The sequence below is a fragment of the Mirounga angustirostris genome, unplaced genomic scaffold (genome assembly GCF_029215605.1).
Source record: "Mirounga angustirostris isolate CCGP_5_RB_7025 unplaced genomic scaffold, mMirAng1.0.hap1 SCAF_10, whole genome shotgun sequence".
Lineage (NCBI taxonomy): Eukaryota > Metazoa > Chordata > Mammalia > Carnivora > Phocidae > Mirounga > Mirounga angustirostris.
Genome location: NW_026991718.1, coordinates 50,811,918 through 50,830,477, shown reverse-complemented (window position 1 = coordinate 50,830,477; position 18,560 = coordinate 50,811,918). Strand labels below are relative to the sequence as shown.

At 44.9% G+C, this 18,560-nt stretch overlaps 2 protein-coding genes across 10 annotated transcripts in view; one reads left to right on the top strand and one right to left on the bottom strand.

The window, feature by feature from the left end:
• Positions 1–2,150: 2,150 nt before the first annotated feature.
• LOC123850487 (large ribosomal subunit protein uL18m-like) lies at positions 2,151–2,684 on the bottom strand. The gene has a single exon (XM_045883762.2). It carries the CDS (start codon positions 2,682–2,684, stop codon positions 2,151–2,153), a length of 534 nt encoding a protein of 177 aa, XP_045739718.1.
• Positions 2,685–16,410: 13,726 nt separating this feature from the next.
• The window catches only part of DYSF (dysferlin), a 205,016-nt gene continuing 202,866 nt past the window's right edge, over positions 16,411–18,560 (top strand). For 8 of the 9 annotated variants that reach the window (XM_064572348.1, XM_064572350.1, XM_064572344.1 and 5 more), the window contains exon 1: positions 16,411–16,928. In XM_064572348.1, the coding sequence (XP_064428418.1) occupies positions 16,841–16,928 (88 nt within the window). In that variant the 5' untranslated portion in view covers positions 16,411–16,840. The remainder of the gene's footprint in view (positions 16,929–18,560) is intronic. The other variant, XM_064572352.1, reaches the window with a different exon arrangement.

The following is an 18,560-nucleotide window of genomic DNA, read 5'->3' as shown; positions in this document are numbered from 1 at the left end:
GTTGGGTGTCTGGCTCTTGGTTTTGGCTCAGGTCATGATTTTGTGGTCATGGATCAGGCACCACGTTGGGCTTTGCACTGGGTGCAGAGTCTGCTTCAGATTGTTGCTCCCTCTCCCTCCCTCCTTCTCTCTTAAATGAATAAATAAAATCTTTTAAAATAATAATTCTAGGAAATAGATGCTGTGATAATTCCCATTTTATTTATGAGGAAGCAAGCTCAAAGAGATGGTTACTTGCTCGGGGCCACACAGCTAGCAAGCAATAGAATTGGGGCTGGAAACCAGTGCATCTTACCCCAGATCCATGCTCATTCCCCTCCCCTCGCCCAGCCCCTCCCTCCCCCCAGCATTCTGGATATCTGGTCAGGCCTCGTGGGGTCACAGGGAAGAGAAGTTTATAGATAAACATAGCAATGTAGCTGAATTGGCAGAAGGGATCAGAGAGGGAGGAAAGATGGTCTTCCTTGAATGTGTGTGGAATACTTTGTTACGTGCAAAGGTATTAGCAGATAAGTTGGAAAACCCAAGTAGCTCACTGGTAGAAGTGGTCTCCAGTCTCCGATGGAGTGGCATATTTTATCACTAATACTGTTTAGAATTGCCAATAGCAAGTGGCAAGGATAAAAAGTAGATGTAGTCAAGTTTTGTTATTTTTAACTTCTCTATGGACTGCATCCCTTACTTGCTTTCATGGAATAGACTGTACCCATTTCCCTGCCTTTAGTGTACCCCTGCCAGTGGGGCAGCCTTCCCCTAGAGATGGCAGCTTTGCTGCATCTGGGATGTCTCCTTTAGCCGTGTAGAACAGCTGGAGCCTTCTGAGCCTATCCTGACTTACCAGGAAAGGCTTCTGGGTGGCCAGGAGGGGCACTTGGAGTTTTCTGGTGCCTTTTTGTAAAGACTGGCCAGAGGCTTGGGTGGGAATGTAAGGCACCACCTCTCACAAGGCTTATTTGCAGTGAGCATGGCCCCATGGCCCTGGGTTTGTGTAGGCCCCTGAGTTGATCTTAGTCCTGTATTAAGGATCAGAGAAATGATGCCTGGTCTCATACAGTCACCCACAAGGATTGTCTGGAAGCTGCACTTGTGTTACCTGCCCTCTGATGGCCCTGGAGTCTAGAACTTCCTCATTTTTAGTCCTCCAACTCTTCTAGACCTGTTGGCCACCGACGCCTTGAGGCAACCCCTTGTATTGAGTTGCCCCAGCCAGGGGTCAAGAGACTTCAGGGAGGTTGCAAAGGTGGTAACTCTAACTTTGGCACTGAGGTACAGTTACTCCACACTTACAGAAATGGCCCCATATTTTGCTCTCAGCTGTTGGGTCTTAATTTAGTGCCACCCAGCCAGGTTTTCCTAGTTCAAGAGTAATCCCATCTACCTTGCCAAGGTGATTTTCCAGTTTGAGCCAGTGAGGTCAAGGAGAAGTTTGCCCAAGACTCTTGAGAAAGGAGGGGCCTCATTTGTAGAAACCCAGAAGCAGCCATATTTCTAGTTTTTGGTAGCCTTGAGTACTGGCTGCCATCCTTGAACCATATGGGTCTACAGGCTTTGGAAGAGATACATGCTGCAGCCAGTAAAGCAGAGAACAGTATATACCTGGGCCCCGGGTGACATCCTTACACTACTGGATCTACCAACACAGAAGCCACCGTGACCTGAGAGCTGATCTGTTTTCTTTCTTTCCTTTTTTTTTTTTTTTGAGCAGCAGCAGCTGTCATTAATTGAGATCAAACACTATGAGCTGGACATGGTAGCAAGTAGTTTGCACAAAACTATGTGTACTCTTGCCAGAGAGGGCTCAAAGGCGAAGATTTCGTGTAACCAGAAAGTGTTGATAATATGTTTATTCTTTAACTTATAAACAACATTTACTTTGTCCTTCAAAAGTTAATTATAACTGGCAACAACAGCTTTTCTCAGACACTTCTCTCCTGTCCAAGAGAGGGGAAGAATTTAGCCCTTGATTAAGCCACCGCCCCGCCAGCATACACAGAGGGGGAGGAGGGGGTGACCTTAACTAGTAATAACATTCCACTGTTACATGATTGTACAAAACTTCCAAGCTGGCTGTTATACCAGAAGCTCTCTTCTAAAGGACGGAACAATAGCTCACGGCTTTATATTCACATTTTTGGAACAATGCTCCTGTTTCATTCATAGATACTCCCAGGCTCCTGCAGCACTAAGCCACCTTCTGTCATGGCACGCTGAAATCGTGTCATCGGGGCTGAGGCTGCCTCCCAAGGAGTGGATTGGTAGACCATGATGTTGATTCCTGCTTCTAAGCATCGCTCAGCCAGCACCCATCCTACAGTCTCACGGGCCACCACATTTTTGGTGCTGTAAAGGTGCTTTTTAATAGCCCATTCCCGAGTGGATGCTGAAACCACAACCTGGCCACTGCAATGCTCAACAAAGGCTTCTACATGATGCTGAGTCCTCATAACTCGCAACCTGTGCCAGAACTCATGGCAGGGCCATGCTGTCCCCAAGTCCGCTCTTCCATGACCACACCTGAGCTCCCAGATTGCGGGGGTTCTGGTTGGTGAGCTCTGGGGTGCATTTTCCACAGGGTTCACTTCAGGCTTTGCTGCTGGCTTGGAACTGGTTGAGAGTGCTGCGACCCCACACCCGGGGTTCCTGCAAACTGACAGCCACTCCCAGAACCCCGACTGGAGCGCCATCACTGAGGGATCGTTGGCAAAGCCTCGGAAAAACCTTGCCTCCTTTCCTCATCGGAGTCCCAGCTGCTTGCCGGCCACAGCCATGTTAACTCAGGGAAAAGCCTTTTCCTTAATTTTTTTTTTTTAAGATTTTATTTATTTATTTGAGAGCGAACATGAGTGGGGGTGGGGGTGCAGAGGGAGAGGGAGAAGCAGACTCCTTACTAAGCAGGGAGCCTTTATGCGGGACTTGATCCCAGGACCCCAGGACCATGACCTGAGCCAAAGGCAGATGCTTAACTGATTGAGCCACCCAGGCACCTCTCCTTAATGTTTTTAAGTCAGTTTCATCAGGGTTTTTCTTGAACTCATACAGCTTTGGATGTTGAGTTAGGGAGTTTGAACTTTATTCCATTGTCAGAAAATTTGCAGAAGTTTTAGAGATGAAATCCCCTGTTTAGTAAAGTCACATTTACAGATGCTGTCATCCACTTCAGTGCTGATGGAACAGAACAGGTTAATTTCCAGTTTATATATAATGTGATATTGCTGCTTTTCTTATTCATTTGTGGCCAATGTCCGATAGGCTCCTGCCCTTGCTAATCTTCCCAACCATGCTCCAAACATCCTCACACAGAATGCCTCTGTCGTGCCCCAGGGATAGCGCTAATCTGCTTCCTCTGTACTTCCACCTGATTGCTTAGGACCTCCACACTGACTAGGGTTTCCATACATTTTACTCTATTTTGTTGTTTTCTCAGCAGTAGAACCTTGGTGTTTGGGGGAACTTCAGAGGTTACCAAGGCCAGTCATTAAATGTTTGAAGATTCTCTGTGACATTCCCACTACTGGCTGTCCACTGAAGTAGTTCCAGGTCTTGGGGGTTTCTTCTGTGGCCAGTTCCATTTTTAGATAATTTTAGTTATTAAAGTTCTCTCCCTAAAATTCGGGTCTTAAAAACCCAATCCAAGAGAAAAGTTAAGAGCTCAGGGTCCTTCTGGTTAGAAACTGTCAAGATACTTTGTCCCACCAGATTCACTTTCCACTCTTTTCCATCCTGCTTTCTGCGCCAGGAGGCTAACCCATGTGGACCCCATCACTTCTCATTGGATTTGAACAGTTGAGCCAGAGCAGGATATGGAGCAGAGGAAGTGAGGTCAAGGTATTCCTCCTGGTTCCCTGCAGAATCGCCTCATTTTGGCTTTGATCCTCAACCAAAGATCAGTGTTTATATCAAGGTTGCATTCTTTATAAGACTCTCCTTCTGGGTTCCAGTAACTAATAACTACTGTTTCTAGTCCTTGTGTGCTGAACCACTGGTTGTCATTCTCCTATAGTCTGCCCACACCTTTATAAATAGTCCCTTTATTAAAATTAAGTATTCCTCAATTTACCTATCAGTGTGCTATCTATTTCTTATTGGGACCCAGACTGTTAGAATAATTGGTACTGTGAGTGTCTCTAGGAAACTGACCTTTGAAACCAGGCTAACACTAATTTAAAAAGGGGGAGGGGGACTGGCTATATTAATATCCGATAAATTAGACTTCAAAGCAAAGTGTATTACTAGAGACAATAAGGGACAATACATGATGATAAAAGGATCAATCCACCAAGAAGATAAAGCAGTCTTAAAGGTGTATGCATCAAACCACAAAGCTTCAAAATACATGAAGCAAAATCTGATAGAGCTAAAAGGAGAAATAGACAAATCCAGTTATAGTTGGGGACTTCAAATCCCCACTCTCACCAATTGGTTGATAGAGCTGCTAGAGAAAATCAGCAAGGATATAGAAGAACTGAACAACATAATCAAATCTAGGATAAGACTGACATTTATAGAATATCAAGCAATAGAATATACATTCTTATCAAGTACACATAGAACATACATGACTATAGGCCATAATCTGGGCTGTTTAATAACAAATATTGACACATTTAAAAGAATTGCAATCATACAGAACATGTTTTCTGACAATAATGGAATCAAGCTGGAAATCAACAGAATGACAATAGGAAAATCACCAAAAATTTGGAAAGTAACCAGCACACTTACAAATAATCCATGAGTAAAAGAAGTCTCATATATATAGAAATGAATGAAAATGAAAATGTTAAAATCTTTGAGATACAGCTAATAAAGTACTGAGAAAAATTTATAGCACTGTGTGCTTACATTATAAAGAAATAATCAAAGTAAGTTCATAGCTCAAGAAACAAAAAAGTAAAATAAGCCCAAAGCAATCAGCAGGAAATGATAAAGAGCAGAAATCAATGAAATTGAAAAGAGTAAAATGAGGGGAAAATTATACATAATTAAAAACAAAACATTGATAAACCTCTAGCAAGATTAACAAAAAGAAGACACAAAACTACTAATATCAGGAATGAAGCTATCACAACAGATCCTGCAGCTATTAAAAGAATACTATGAACAACTATGCTCAAATTTGACAACTTTTTAAGAATGGACAAATTTCTTGAAAATCAAAACCATTAAAACTAAGCCAAGATGAAGTAGAGAACCTGAATAATCCTAAAATGGAATTTGTAACAAAACGCAGTCTCTTCTGGAAAATAAAAAAATACTTCCCAACTCATTTTATGAATAATTTATTCCAGATATGCAAGGCTGGTTCAATATTGGAAATTTAATCAGTGTAATCCACCATATCATCATCAGGCTAAAGAAGGAAAAAACTGATATCAATTGATTCAACACCTAATCATGGTAAAAACTTTCAGTACACCAAAAATAGAGGGGAACTTCCTCAATCTCATAAAGAGGGTTTACAAAAAAAAAAAAAAAAAATCTATAGCTAGCATCATATGTTGAAAGACCAAATGCTTTCCCTCTGAGATTGGGAACAATAAAAGGATGTCCATTCTCACCGCTGCTATTCAACATAGTACGTCATGTTCTAGCACCCGAGAGGAAAAGAAGGCACACAGATTGGAAAGTAGAAATAAAACGTGGAGATGACATGATTGTCTACAGAGAAAACTCCAAGGAATCTATAACAGAACTCCTAGAACTAACAAATGAGCTCAGTAAGATACAAGATCAACAAAAGTTAATTGTACTTTCTATATACTGACAAACAAAATCCCAAAATTTTAAAAATGCAATACCATTTACAGTGGCTCCAAAGAATATCAGGTATAAATGTACAAATACATGTATAGGATTTAGGTAATGAAAATTAAAAAATATTGATGAAAGAAATTAAGGGAGACCTAAATAAGTAGAGAGATTTATTATGTTCATAGATTGAAAAATTCAACATTGTAAAGATCTTAATTCTCCACTAAATTGTCCTATAGGTTTTATGCAATCCTATCAAAATTTCAGCAGTATTTTTGTAGACATAGACAAGCTTATTCTAAAGTTTATATGGGAAAGAAAAAGCCCTAGAATAGCGGGAACAACTTTGAAAAAGAAGAATAAAGTCAGAGGAGTCAGTTTCCAATGTTAGGGCTTACTATATAGGTATAGTAATCAAGAAAATGTGATATTAGCAGGAGGAAAGACACATAGATGAATGGAACAAACCTGAAAATAGATCAACACAAATATACCCAATTAATTATTTACAAAGAAGCAAAGGCAATTCAATAGGAGTAACCTTTTCAATAAATGGTACTGGAGCACCATCAGCAGAACATTCATCAGAAAAAATGAACCTCAAGCTAAACTTTACACATATTAAAAACTCAAAAGGGATCATGGATTTAAATGAAAAACTTACATAAAATGTAAAATTATAAAACTTTTAGAAAAGAGCATCAGGAACAATCTTAAAAATCTAGCACTTGGCAAAAGTTCTTGGACTTGACACCAAAACCACAATCCACAAGAGGAAAAAATGGATTAAATGCATTTCATCAAAGTGAAAACTTGTTCTGCAAAATACCTAGTTAAAAGGATGGAAGGACAAATTATAGACTGGCAGAATATATTTACAAATCACCTACCCAACAAAAGTCTTATTCCTAGAATATATAAAGAAGTCTCAAAAACTTTTTAAAAAATCCAATTAGAAAATCAGCAGAAGACCTAAAACATTTCATGGAAGAAGACATACAGATCACAAACACATGAAAAGATGTTTAACATCATTAGCTGTTGGAGAAATGCAAATTAAAATCACAATGAGATATCATTACACAATTATCAGAATGGCTAAAATGAAAAATAGTGATAATACCAAATGCTGGCAAGGGTGCAGAGAAACTGAGTTACTCATATGTTGCTGATGGGAATGTAAAATGGCACAACCACTTTAGGAAACTGGTTGACAGATCCTTTCAAAAGTAAAAATGGACTTAACCATATGACCTGACACTTGCACTCGGACATTTATCCCAGAGAAATGAAGACTGATTTTTAAATAAGAATTGTACATGAATATTCATAGCAGCTTTATTTATAGTAGTCCCAAACTGGAAACTACCCAAATATCCTTCAATGGGTGAATGGTTAAACAAACTGTGGTACATAATACTATGAAATACTATTCAGCAATAAAAAAACTACTGATTCACACAATAATTGAGATGAAACTTGAAGAAATTATGCTAAGCAAAAAAAAAAAAAAGCCAATCAAAAAGATATGCATGCCGCATGATTCCATTTATGTAACATTCATGAAATAACAGTTACAAAGATGGAGAACCAATTAGTTATTGACGGATTGAGAACGGGAGGATGGGTGTAGGTATAAAGGGGTTAACAGGAAGGAGTCTTGTGGTAGCATGGTTGAGTATCTTGATCACGGTGGTGGTTGTGCAAGGCTACACAACAACATTGCATAGTGTGTATACATTCATAAATGAATGCACATATCAGTGGTGAAACTTTAAAAGCTTTATAGGTTATACCAATGCTATTTGTTGATTTTGATACAGTTCTATAGTTGTTTAAAATACTAACATGGGGGAATTAAGGGAAGGGTGTACAGGACTTCCCTATACATTCTTTGCAACATCCTGTGGATCTATAACTATTTCAAAATCAATAGTTTTAAAAATTAGATTCTGTGGTTGCATTGATCATATATTCAAGGAGTATATGGGTAACCTTTTTGCCAGAGGTGAATAGGACACAGTGGTCTATGGTGTGCAGTGTCATCACATCAGTTATTCAAATTATCACCATGGGCATCAAGGCACAAAGTGCAGGTGGAAGGCAGGCATTGGATGACCAAGTATCTGTGGCACTTAAGTGACAACAGTAGTGATTTATAAATACTCTAGTGCCATTTGGTTCTTATGGCCCAGTGAGCAAATTTAGGGAAAAAGAGAAAGTTATGACCATACAATTAAAACTGGCACAGAGAACCAGAAAACCTCTACGACAGCTTTGAAGGAGTTCTTCATCTGGTGTCACAGGGCATGTGAGGGTGAGGAGCTCCTGATAGGACACATTCCCCTTGGGAACCTGCTGACCACTTGGTAGCCAATTGACTATATCCAACCCCTCCCATCATGGAGGGTACAGGGCTTTGTCCTCACTAGGAATGTGCACATTTCAGGTATGGGTTTGCCTTCCCTGAACGCAGGGCTTCTAATAGTACCACCATTTGTGGACTTATGGATGAACCTTTTCTATCATGGAAGAACACCCAGCATCACTTTGACAGGGAGATACACTTTTTGGTAAATGAACTTGTGGGCCATGGGCTCTTGCCCACAGACTTCACAAGTTTTCCCATGTGCTTCATCACCCAGAAGCAGCTGGCTTGATAGTTAGAATGACCTGAAGACTAGTTATGGCACAAATTGGAGACCACCTCTTGGGAAGTGTGAGTGTTGTCCCACAGATGCCTTAGATACCTTAGAGGCCAGTATGTGGAACCATCTCACCCATGGTTGGAATGTATGGGTTTGGGAACCAAGGAGTAGAGGTCAGACTGCTTTCCCTCACTATTACACCTACTAACCCACTTGAAGGATTTCTACTTCCCAATAAAATCCAGGATTGTTAGTTCTCTATGACCATGGCCTCAATCTTTTTGGAAGTGCAAGTATCTAAGAGAAGAGTGCATACACCAGACATAAGGGTGTGATTCTAATGAATTTGAAGCTGAGACTGCCCTTTCGCCTTTTGGGATTACCCATGCCACTGAACCACAGGAAGGGAAAGAGTTTGTTGTACCTGATAAGATGATTGGTCTTGTTTACCAGGGGGAAATTCAGTTGCTGCTACACAGTAGGAGCAAGAATAACTATGTTTGGAACCTAGCAGATTCATGGGAGTGCTCCTTGTGACTCTTTGGCCCAATAGTCCTGGTCAAAGGAGAACGTCGTCAATCTCATAATGGCAAGACCAGAAAGGACTCAAATCTGGCCAGCCTTCATGCTGGCAGAGGTTAAGAGGAAAATGGAGTGAGTAGTGGAAACGTTCAACCGTGATTATCAACATAGGCTTTGTTATCAGATACGAAGAGACTATAGCAACCATGTTATAGCATTCTTTTATTTCAAGTCTTTTCTCCCATCATATGGACTCTCCCATTATATATGTTGGGTGTAACAAACTAAGGATGCTCTGACAAGCACCCAATTTTAAAGCCACTAAGAGGCTTGAGTATGAGTAAAGATCGACCTCAGAGCCTAGGCTTAATGGGGACCCCTTGGAGGGAAAAGTGTTCTCAAATGTTAGGGGTGTCAATAGAATCTGATTTCTGGACCAGACACTGGACAATGATTGGGCAAAAGAGAAGAGCAGCTACGAAGTACTGTGACTGGGTAGGAAACACTGTAGCATGCTTTGTCCTGTTGTTCTCAGCAGGACCTTTGGCTCAGTCCTGTTTTTTTCAAGCCAAATATGTGAAGAACCTCAAAATACCTTCCTCAGCTGACTCTATAAAAAGAAAACTCTTGGTAAGGATGAGGATTTGCCAGGGTCAAGGAATTAAGTGGGTGCCCTGGGTTTGGGAGAGCCTGTGGTAGAGCATGTTGTAGAAAGGCAGAGCCCTGCAGAAACGACAGGGTTTAGGCCTTGAAAACTGGTCATCACTCCAGCCAGCATCCATCCCCAAGCATAGTTTCTGCACCTGCTTTTCCAACCAGTTCTTTCTTGTTGGTCAAGATTAGGTTCCATGTAGCAGGTCCCTTCTTTCTCAGTTCATCTCCTGAGAGACGGAATTGTCCCTAAGGTAAGACATTACCAGAGGCATATCTGAGTTAGTGTAACTTCCCCAAATGTTCAGAGAGTGGAAGTCTCTCCCTTAGCACCTCAGCTTGTCCTTGCACTAGAATCATCATCTCTATTAATCATGTTCTCCCCTCTCCTTTAATCCTCACCTAGAGCCTTTCTTGCATGAATGTTGGTGAGGATTTCCATGCAGGGGTACATCTTCTTGATCTGCAGGACTCTCTCTCTCTCGCCTTCTGGTATTCATGCTTCTTTGAACTAAGAGTATCTTACATGCCTTTGTTGGGTTTATGTAAGTATGTCTACTCTTAAAACCGCAAATGCTTCTGCTATGGTCTGAATGTTTGTGCCCCCAGAATTCATATGTTGAAATCCTAACCCCTAAAGGCTAGGGATTAGTAGGAGGGGCCTTTGGGAAGTAGTTAAATCATGAATGTGAAACCCTCATGAATGGGATTAATGCCTAAAAAGAGGCCCCAGGGAGATGCCTAGCCCTCTGCCTCCATGTGAAGATACAATGAGAAGTCTGCACCCTGGAAGAGAGTCCTCCCCTGACCATGCTGGCACCCTGATCTCTACTTCCAGCCTCCAGGGTTGTGAGAAATATGTTTCTGTTGTTTATAAACCATCCAGTCTATGGTATTTTGTTATAGCAGCCCAAATGGACTAAGAGAGCTTACATTTTTATAGATGTCTGAGGCCATAAATATTGACTTCATTTCCAAAGTTTTCTTTTTAAGATCTTATCTTTAAGTAATCTCTATACACCCAAGGTAGGACTCGAACTTATAACCTTGACCTCAAGAGTCAAGTGCTCTATCAACTGAGCCAGCCAGGCGCCCCACATTTCTAAAGTTTTAATCCTATGAAATACTAGTTACACATTCTAATAATAATAAGAGCTAACATTTACTGAATGTTCATTATGCACCAGGCAATGCAAAGCACCGTATTAGAATTCTCCAGAGAAACAGAGCCAATAATATATATATAAAGAGATTTTGTATATCCATATATAAAGAGATTTATTATGAAGGATTGGTTCCTGTGATTATGGTGGCTGAGAAGTCCCATGATCTGCTGTCTATAAGCTGGAGGCCCAGGAAAGCCGGTCGTGTAGTATGGCTCCCAACCCAAAGGCCTGAGAACTAGGGGAGCCAATGGTGTAAGTCCCAGACCAAGTCAAAGGTGGGAGAACCAGGAGGGCCAGCTGATGTCTGAGGACAGAAAAAGATGGATGTCCCAGCTCAGGTAGAGAGCAAATTTGCCCTTCCTTTGCCTTTCTTCTATTCGGTCTATTCAGGCCCTTACTGGATTGGATGATGTCCCCCCACATTGGTGGGGATGATCTTTTCTCAGTCTACTGATTCAAATGCTAATCTCTTACAGAAACAGCCTCAACAGACACAACCAGAAACAATGTTTTACCAGCTCTCTGGGCATCCCTCAGCCCAGTCGAGCTGACACATAAAATTAACCATCACAAGCACTTACCCCATGAGGCAGATATTCTTATAGTTCCCATGTTATAGATAAAGAAACCAAGGCTCAGGAAAGTAAGGTAACTTGCCTAAGACCGTCAGTTAGTAAGGAGAGCTAATATTTGAATCCAGGTAGTCTGACTCCAGAGTCCTCCTTCGACACTGCTGCCATTGTTTTCTTCTTGTCCTACTGGTTTTGCAGTTTTTAGCTGAATATTATCTCCCTCACCTCCCTCCTCTTCCCAATGCTCTCTTTTTTCCAGTTAAAGCCAATCTCCAAACATAGTCTTCTCAGTGCTTGTGAAAATCTGGATTCGAGAGGGCATTCATCTGGCATTTTAGGTTATGATCCAAAGAGCCAAAGCCTTTTCTTTGATCCTACCCAGGTCAGTGGTTCCGGGCCTTTGGTCTGCAAAAGAATAAGTGGAGAGCTTTTAAAAGCCCAAATCCTTGGCCATTTGCAGAGCTTTTGACTCAATAGATCTAGGAGTACGGAGGGACCCAGGTGTCTCCGTTTTTTACAAGAAGATTCTGATATGGGAGACCTTCAGATTGACCACACTTGAAACACCAACAAGTCACGTATTCACTTCTCTTGGTGTCCTTTCTTTCCCCAAAGTCCCAACCTTTAGCCAAGGAAGAAACACTGAAAATGCAACCAGTTTGTTGCCCTCTTAACTCCTAGGAGTGTTCTTCAGGCCTTGTGGTGGTATCTCTCCATGAATGAATAGGAATTCTTTGGCGTGGAGCTTCAGAAATGGCTAATCTCTGCCCCGAGACACACAGCATGGGCCCTCTGCACTTGCTCCCCCTCATCTACATCAGCTCTGCCTGTGCCCTCATTCTGCACCTTAGCAGGGAACCAGCCATCACCAGCACCTGACTCTTCCCCCTGCTGGGGCCTGGAACAAGTTTCTTCACATTTGCTGAGGCTGCGGCCTCCTGGGACATTGTGGCCTCTTCCACAAGAGGAGATAACCTCACTCTAGAAAAAGTTTAATTCCTATTCCATCCCACACTCTGCTTCCTCAGAAGCTCTCTCTGTCTCTCCCTCCCTAACCCTTTCCCTCCCTCCCTCTCTCCCAGTGTGTGTGTGTGTGTGTGTGTGTGTGTGTGTGTGTGTGTAGGCTTTCTTTCATCCAGTTTAGAGACTCCTCACCCTCTGCAGTAAATTCAAAAGGAGGGCTGTGCACACAGATGGACCTACTCACAGTCCCAGAGCTGTGTTCTGTAGACTTCAGCAGACAAGCTGCTTTCCACTCCCTGCCCGAGGGAAGAGCTTTCAGGGGGAATTTCAGACCAGACAACCCTACCATCCATTCTGAATACACTCCTTTCAGGCTAGACCAGCACCCACGCCTGAATGGATAATAATAGTTTCTATTTATTGAGTGTTTACTAAATGTTTTTTATGGGAGATTCTCGGGAAGGTCCCTCTCATGGGAGATTGAAACGCTCTAAAACTACCATGAGTTTTCCGTCTCAGATAAAATGACCAGAGTGTGACCAGGGTCTGTGGTTCTCAGATAGCTTTGCAAAGATCTGAGTGGCAGAGAATATAGAAATCATGTACATTTTCCAAATTACCTCTTTGGTTAAAAATCTGCTGCTTTTTTTCGTTCCATTCTCTACTGGGAAATAATATCAAACTTGCTCCTTGGTTTCTCAGGGAGGTTGGGAGTTGACCTTCCTTTATTTGCCCCAAAACAATAAGCAGTGGAAGTGCTCTGAATGCCTGTCCTTTTCAACAATGATTGGATTGCCTTGTCAGAGGCTCCACGTATTCGGGTCCTGTGGCTGCTCTTACAAGTTGTCACAACTGTGGTGATTTCAACAGCAAATTTATTCTTTCATAGTTCTAGGGGCCAGAAGTCCAAGTTCAAGCTCTGTCTTTTTTTCCTGACTGCAGATTTTTCTCCACTTTTCCATGCATGTGGCTTCTTCTGAGCCTCCAGTTTTATTCAGCTTGGTTCCAGCCGCACACAGAGGCTAGCATTTCTCAGTCTCAATTACAAATTCTTGGGAAGAGATCATCCGATAGGTTCAGCTTTGAATCAGGTGTCTTTCCCTTTGCCAGGGGATGGTCTCAAAGAATATGGCTCTTTGAAATACAGAACATATCCCAAACATGTCCTACACATTGAAAAATAAAGTTGAGGTGCATTCTTTTTTTTTTTTAAAGATTTTATTCATTTATTTGACAGAGAGAGAGAGAACAAGTAGGCAGAGAGGCAGAGGGAGAAGCAGGCTTCCCGCTGAGCAGGGAGCCCAGTGAGGGGCTCGATCCCAGGACCCTGGGATCATGACCTGAGCCGAAGGCAGCGGCTTAACCGACTGAGCCACCCAGGCACTCCTGAGGTGCATTCTTACTAGGAATTTCTTTCTGTACAGACTGGCCTGTACATGACAAGTTTGAAGAGAGGGGCGCCTGGCTGGCTCAGTCAGTAGAGCATTCAAGTCTTGATCTCAGGGTCATGAGTTTGAGCCCCACATTGGGGGGAGAGTTTACGTAAAGAGTTTGAAGAGAATCTGCTGCATGAATAAATAATGTAGAGAAGTTGCAAGGGCGATGTTTAACCCATAAAGAAAACTGGTTCTGGTCAAATCACTTTAGTCACACCATATTTGCAAGCAGCTAGGTGCTTCTGAGAGCCAATTTTAGCTCTGCCTTAGAGCAGCTTCATGTTACTTTATGCATCTGAATAGAGCTAAACTGTACTTCTTTAGAAATAGATCCTAACTTGGGCTTTCCCTATATCAACGGGGCCTCTTGCCCTTCTTCCCACTGAAATTAAATTTTATTCCCTACTTGGTACCCTTCTCTAAAACCTGAATCTGGCAAACTCCTGCCGCATGCAAGGCACCCTATAAATAAATGTTGGTTAAAGGAATGAATGAATGAGTCAATTACTTCATCCAAGCCAAGGTTTTTTTTTTTTTTCTCCAGCAACATATAATGGCCAAGGTTAGCACTTGCTTTGCCTCCTCCTACTTCCTCCCAGGTTCGCTTTAATCCTTTCCAACCCCACTTTCTCCACCTTGGGCCAAGTCACCATCATCTCTCACCTTGACCCTCTGCTGAAGCTTCTAACTGATCTCTTTGCCTTCAGTCTGGCCCCTTGCACTTCATTCTCCAAAAAAACAATCAGAGGGGGCTTTTGAAAAGTAAATCAGATCCTATCATTCCTCTGGACTTCCTCAGGCCCTGTGTGGTTCTCTTAGCCTCACCTTCTCCATGCCTCCCCACCCCCCATCCCCAGTCTGCTCTCCAGTCACAGTAATCTTTCTCCCCACCCCTTCGCCCGCTCCCCAGGGCCTTGACCAAGAGCATCCCTTACTGCTCTCTAGAACACCCCTTTCCTCTTCCCCGACCTCAGTCTGGTCCAGTGAACTCCTAATTGGCCTTCAGATCTCATCCCAGATAGCTCTCATTGTCCCTAGGATTACATGAGAGCCCCATTTTCTGTCCTTTTTTGCACTGACAGATTTGTAATGGTATATGATTGGCTTGATTATTTCGTAAGTGTCAGTTTCCTCCACTACGATGGAAAGAAACTCTGAAATCAGGGACTAACCGGCCGGCAGGGGGAGAAGCAGGCTCCCAGGGAGCCTGATGTGGGGCTCGATCCCAGGACCCCGGGATCATGACCTGAGCAGAAGGCAGACGCTTAACCTACTGAGCCACCCAAGTGTCCCAAGTGTCCCAGACTGGATGTCTTAATAGAAATTTATTTTCTCACAGTTCTGGAGGCTAGAAATCCAAGATCAAGTTATTGATTGGCAAATTTGGTTTCTTCTGAGGCCTTTCTCCCTGGCTTTCAGAGGGCCACCTTCTCACCGGGTGCTCGTGTGGTCTTTCCTCTGTGTGCATACATCCCTGGTGTCTCTGCATCCAGATTTCCTCTTGTCAGATTGGATTAGAACCCACCCACAGTCTTGTTTTAACTTAATCACCTCTGTAAAGCCCCTAACTCCAAATACAGTCACATTCCTAACTGGGGGGCTAGGGCATATGGATTAACATATGGGTTTTCAACATATGGATTTGGGGGGATGGGACACAATTCAGCCCATAACAGGAACCAAGCCACTTCTGCTCATCATTGTGTCCCCATCACCCAGGACAGTATTGGCATGTTGTAGGACTTGATACATGCCTGTTAAATGGACGACTGGGAGTCTTGTTCCCACCTAGTTGGGGCTATGGACAAAACAGCTTCCTGTTCTGGCCGGGGGTGTGTGTTCTACCTCCATGGGTTGCTGGGGGAGGGGATGGTTTGCTGATGACTGCACACCCATCCAAGTTGCCCTCTTTAGAAGGTGAGTCACCCAACTTCTGGGAGTGTGGATCTACACAGTTCCCAGAAAGCAATTTAGCAATCGGTACTAGGACCTAAAAAAAGGCATGTCCTGCAACTTTACCATTCCAAGGTTGAGAATCCAACCTAAGGAACTAGCAGAAGGGGCCCAAGATGGGCTTATATCCCAGTTTTTATATAAAAAAGTATGTCTCACTATTATAATAGTGATGTTTAACAACGGGAAAAAGCTTGGTAAGTCTAGTACATTCATATGATACAAAATGATGTAGTTATTGAAAAATTGTCTATGAAAAATTTATAATGATGCAAGAAAATATTACATAAAAACGCAGGACACAGAACTGCATATACATTGATCTCAGAAATGTGATAAATAGTGTAATTTACACACACACACACACACACACAGAGGAAAAAGCCTGGATTGGTAAATATCCAAATGTTAATACTGTTTTTTTCAGACTTGAGATTTCTTTCCTTTATGCTTTTGTGTTAAAAGTAACAGGTGCTGCTTTTACAGCAGAAAAGAAGGGGGACAGAGTTTTTAAGGCAGCCAGACGAGGCCGGTCACTGAGATTCCTCAGCTCCAGGCTTCTCGGGAAAGCGCGGTCCGTGCGCCCACCCCCCACCTGGTCCTCAGAGCAGCCGGCTGACTCCTGCGTCCGACCGAGAGTGCTCGAATCCTCGCGGCCGGAGGAGGCGACCGGCTTGGCGAGGCGCGCGGCCGGGGGTGGGTGGAAGGTCGGGGGAGGGACTGAGCCTTTCTCCTGTCGGGAGCGAGATCTGGACCGCGCTGGGCGTCCGGAGCCCTGGGCCAGCCCCCCGCCATCGCGGCCGCCGCCCGGTCGGCTGTTCCCCGGCCAGGTGCAAAACGCCTTGTCATTGGGAGAGTCTGCGTCCGGAGCATTGAATTACAGCTCAGCCGAGCCCGGGTAGGGCGGCGGGGGTGGAAGATGAGCAGAAGCCCCTGTGTCCGGAGCGCCTGCTGACACGCGGGGTAAACGCGGCTGGGGCGGGGACCGAGCGTAGCCCACTGGAGCAGCCCGGGGCTGGCCTGTTTCTCTTCAACAGCAGAAGATCTGAGCCACGAGCCAGCGATCCCAACAGGCTTCCCTCGTCCAGCCTTCTCCAGTGAGGAGACCCGCTCCTCGCCGACCTTCCCCGGCTCTCTCCGCGCGCCCTGGACGCACGGGGCCCTAACTCGTGCCAGTCATGCTGAGGGTCTTCATCCTCTATGCCGAGAACGTCCACACCCCGGACACCGACATCAGCGATGCCTACTGCTCTGCGGTGTTTGCAGGTAGGAGGGGCCGGCATCTCCGCAGGGCGGGGAGGGTGCGGGTCGGAGAGGGGACTCCTGGACCTCCCCCCAGAGAGCTCCGGGATGGGCGAGAAGAGACTCCACGCCCCGGGCCAGACTGACTTTGGGTGTCGCAGAGACCCACATGCTCGGGAAGGGACGACCCAGAGGGAAACAGGCAACGAGAGAGGTGGCTGAACTGCACTTCTCTGGGGCCTGGAAGCTGAGTCCAGGTTGGAGCTATGGGCGGGTAGGACAGGGCCAGCATCTCTCCTCTCACTCTTCCGGATCTCTTAAGAGAGGTCTCTCCGCGCTGTACTGCAGGGATCCCGGAGGGCTGGGTCTCAGGCCTATTTATAGCCCAGCTCTCTTCCCTGGCCTGGGCCCGGAGGCTCTCCTAGGCCCCAGCTCTCTATCACACGCTGGGTTGGCAGGCCCCGGCCACTGGGGGCAGAGGCACCCGGATCCTACTCCTGCTTTGGGCATAGGGTGGGAGAAATCGAGCAGTCCCCACAGCTGACACCAACACCAACCTCTAGGACCTGTCCCCCTCTCCCCTCCCCTCCCACCAGAGCGGAACTTGTAGGGGAGTGGTATCTGGGAAGTGCTATCTTCATCAGCCTTGAGCAAAGGAGCCTGCTCCCCTTTCGGATTGGAACCTCCCACAGTACAGTTTTCCTATGGTCATGAGTGGACTTTTCCTCCAGGAGGTGAGGGCCAGCACCCGTCTATTTACCTGGAACCCCCCCAGGGCCAAGTCAGAGCTGTGGTCTACCCAGCTGGGTCTTTGGGCTTGGCGCCATACTGGGGGAGAAGGACCAGAGTATGAGAGTCCACCCCCCACCAGCCCGGTGGGTTTGCTCTTTGTCTCCATGACTTGTCGCTTTCCTTCTCTTCAAAGACCTGCCTTCATGCCAGGCCCCCAGAAATCGTAGCAACGACTGGTCCCTGGCCATTCAGCAGAGCTGTGTTTTCGAGCTCTTGGATCTTCCTGTTCCCAGCCGCCCATGTGCACATGTACTCCCAGACACATATCCACCCAGGAGTGCATGGGCCATCCCCGGTGTTCCAAGGGGTAGAGGTTCAGAGAACCAAGGCGTGTGTCCACAACAGCACATACAGATGTGTCCTACCAGGGACATAGGCACACACACTCCTGGATGTGAAATTTGGGGTTTCTCAGGGGCCTGTGGCCTGGGAAACAGCCTGAGCCAAGAGGAGGGACAGAGGGGGGAGTGGGAGGTGACACGCCAGCTGGGCTTTCCTGCGAACATTCTGCTTTGACCTGTTCTCGACCAGTTTCCCATAGTTGCCTCCGGAAATGAACTTTATCCAGGTGTTTCCAGGGGGAAGACAAAGGCACCAATGGGGGGCCTCCATACTTCCACTGCATCCTCAGCATTGGGCAGGCCAGGCCAGCAGCCTCACGGAGGGCCGTGGGCTCCTCGTCTCAACTCCGGGGAGCACCATTCCCACTGTGAATATCTCCCTGGCTGAGGGGAAGGAGGGTCGTGTCACCTGGGAGGGAGGGGAAAATCCTGTGCTTTGAATATTTGCCTCTTGCCCAAGCACCCCTTCCCCAGCGAACTGCCCTAGCCCAAGGGCTGAGCGGGCTTTGTGAATGGCACCCTC